The sequence below is a fragment of the Aplysia californica genome, unplaced genomic scaffold, assembly GCF_000002075.1.
Source record: "Aplysia californica isolate F4 #8 unplaced genomic scaffold, AplCal3.0 scaffold00139, whole genome shotgun sequence".
NCBI classification, from domain to species: Eukaryota; Metazoa; Mollusca; class Gastropoda; order Aplysiida; family Aplysiidae; genus Aplysia; species Aplysia californica.
The window spans coordinates 990,539-993,323 of record NW_004797409.1 but is presented as its reverse complement, the minus strand read 5'-3'; the positions used below and the strand labels follow the sequence as shown (position 1 = coordinate 993,323).

The 2,785-nt window shown below is 43.7% G+C and overlaps 1 protein-coding gene across 1 annotated transcript in view; it reads left to right on the top strand.

Moving 5' to 3' along the window:
* Window positions 1-114: 114 nt before the first annotated feature.
* LOC101847487 (zwei Ig domain protein zig-4) overlaps window positions 115-2,785 on the top strand; it is a gene marked incomplete in the record, with an annotated part of 15,580 nt that continues 12,909 nt past the window's right edge. Inside the window, 2 exon segments of the mRNA XM_013081649.2 lie at window positions 115-529; window positions 2,016-2,265. Of these exon segments, the coding sequence (XP_012937103.1) occupies window positions 2,188-2,265 (78 nt within the window).

Below are 2,785 nucleotides of genomic sequence, written 5' to 3'. Positions count from 1 at the left end.
GAGAGAGAGAGAGAGAAATAGAGAGAGAGACATAGACATAAAGAGAGAGAGAGAGAGAGAGAGAGAGAGAGAGAGAGAGAGAGAGAGAGAGTAGCAAAACTCAACAAGAGAGATTTCATCAGCTTCCCCACAACCACCACCACCAGCACTATGTCTGCCTGCCTACTCCTCTCAACTCTCAACTCCTCAGTATTCTTCCGCTCCCTCGCTACTCCTCTCGGCCGACGGGAGGGAATCGTTGAGCGATCACTCCGCGCACAAACCTCCTACGCGCAATCTGATTGGTTCACACGTTTCTCCATTCACGTCTCGTCTGCCCAGAAGACGCACTATAAATGAGCGGCCGTTTCCCACCGCTCTTCAGATTTTTGTCACTTCTGTAACTTCAGTTTGTTGATACTCTAAACTTCCCCCTTCAAGACAACTTTGTTGACAGTTTGTGTTCGCCCCAAAGTCAAGAGTTCCCATTGGATGATACAGGATAACAGACCGGATTTCTGCTAACTGAAGAACTCTCAAACACACAGTTGTAAGTAAAAAATTTCTTTATTTTTATTTTTTCTGAATATTTCAAATTCTAGCGCACGCGCGCAGTCAGTTAACGTAATTTCAGAGTATTAATGACAAGGGATAAGTTCTTTTGAATTATTTTTTTGTGTGGACATTTTTTCGCTCTCAGTTAGTGCTCAAGTGTTTGAGTTAGGGTTTTGTTGTTGCTGTTGTTGTTTGTTTAATTTTAATGTAGAACTAGATTCTAGATCTGTATGTTTTCCCTCGGACAATCAAATAGGCCACGCGTTGAATTAACTTGTGAAGGTGAGAGTTTGGGCTCCCCTGTCGTGCGTCCGCGCGCGTGCGTATGTGTTTTTTTTTTGGGGGGGGTGGGAGTGTGGGAGTGGTGGGAGTGTGGGAGTGGTGTTGCATCATCTAGTGAAATACCCCATGGCCTGTGGGACGGCGAGCAACAGACGCTGGGGTGACTGGCCTTACCTTTGAAGGAGGAGGAGGAGGAGGAGGAGGAGGAGGAGGAGGAGGAGAAGAAGAGGAAGAAGAAGAAGAAGAAGAGGAGGAGGAGGAGGAGGAGAAGGAGGGGTAGGGGGAGAGGAGAAGGAGGGGTAGGGGGAGAGGAGAAGGAGGAGGAAAAATGGAAGGAGAAGGAGAACACGAACAAGAAGTAAAAGAAAAGAAAATAGAAGAAGAAAAAATAAGATGGTGAAGTAGAGGAAGGATGAGGAGAAGAGTTTGAGTAAACTAAAAGAGTGTTCACATTTAAATTTAGTGAACATTAATGATAAGGAACGGACAGACAGGAAGGCAAACAAATAGACAGACATATACAACAGAGAAAAAGAAAAAAGTAGGATCTGTCATGACATCCTCCAACCACCCACACAAACAGAAACAACAGAAGGAAAGGAAAAAAGTAGGACCTGTCAGTGACACCCTCCAATCGCCCACAGAAGTAGTTAAGTTGAAAAATGTGCAAAAGTCTTTTGAACAAAACCCCTTTAATTTCATCTTCACGAATTTCTCAATTCAGGAAAACAGAAAGCTTTCAAATGATACCATTTGCTAATGATCAATCATTTTTAGATGATAATTTTCCTATTGGACATCCCAAGCCCAAGTTCTGCGTGTTTCTTCCGTTTTGAACGTTGAATTCACCGATACCCGTGTGGAGCAGTTAGGTTCTTCGCTATTGCGCACAGGAGACTCGAGTTCGATTCCCGAGTTGGGGGAACCTTTTTATCGGGTATCTCGGTCTTCATGTGGGCATGTTGTACCCCTCTCAGTCTGGGATGGCCTGTTCGTACAGACAGGGTTGAAAATCCACTTTCTAATTGATCTACTTTGTGTCGATGGGGGCGTAAAATCACACATTTATTTGAGAAAAAAAAAGCCAACGCCACCAGACTGTAGAAAACTCTGTGTCTCTGTATCCTCCAACTGTAAAACTCTTACTCTCATAACTAAGAAACTGACCAAAGTGTTCTCGGTTTTCTTCCCCCTTCCAGAGACGGTCGCTTCCACTCAGCTACACACAGAGGTGCCTTTACTGACCTTAAATCGGAGGTGGACTGAAGGTTACGCTGCTTTGTGCTTGGACTTCGATAAATAAAGAACTTTCCTCCAAAAAAGAGTGAGAGTGTGGTGACGTCAGCGGTCCGATCAGGTGCAGACCCAGTCATGGTTCACGCGGGAAAACTAGCCGTTCTCACTCTCTGCCTCATTTATCTGCCCAACGTCGCCTTGGCGTTTTTCAAGGTGAGTCTGTCTGTTGGCTTCTTGTTGTTGGAGTTTGGTTTTTTGTTGCTGTTTTTCATTGTTTGGGAGGAAGGGGGTTGGTGAGGGTTTTTTTGTTTGTTTTTTTTTGCTTTTTCTCTGCTTTGCTTTGTTTTGTTTTGTTTTATCTTTGGGTTTTTTAAACACTTATTTGTTTTCGTTAATTTGTTTTCGTTATGTTTGTTTTGTCTGTTTGTTTGTTCGTTTGTCTACGTGTTTGGTGTTTGTTTGTCCATGTGTATTTTGTTCTTTTGTTTGTGTTCGATTTTTTGTTTACTTGTCGACGCGGGTTGTTTGTTTTTTGGGATGGAGGGATTTTTGGTTTGGAGGGTGTCTGTGCTTTTCTTCTTTGCTTGTTGTTGTGTGTGTATTTGCAGTTTTGTGTAGCTCTCTGCTCGTGATCATAGAGAGAGAAAGGGGGGCGAGAGACAGAGAGAGAGATAGACAGAGAGCGAGATAGATAGATAGAGAGAGAGAGAGAGAGAGAGAGAGAGAGAGAGAG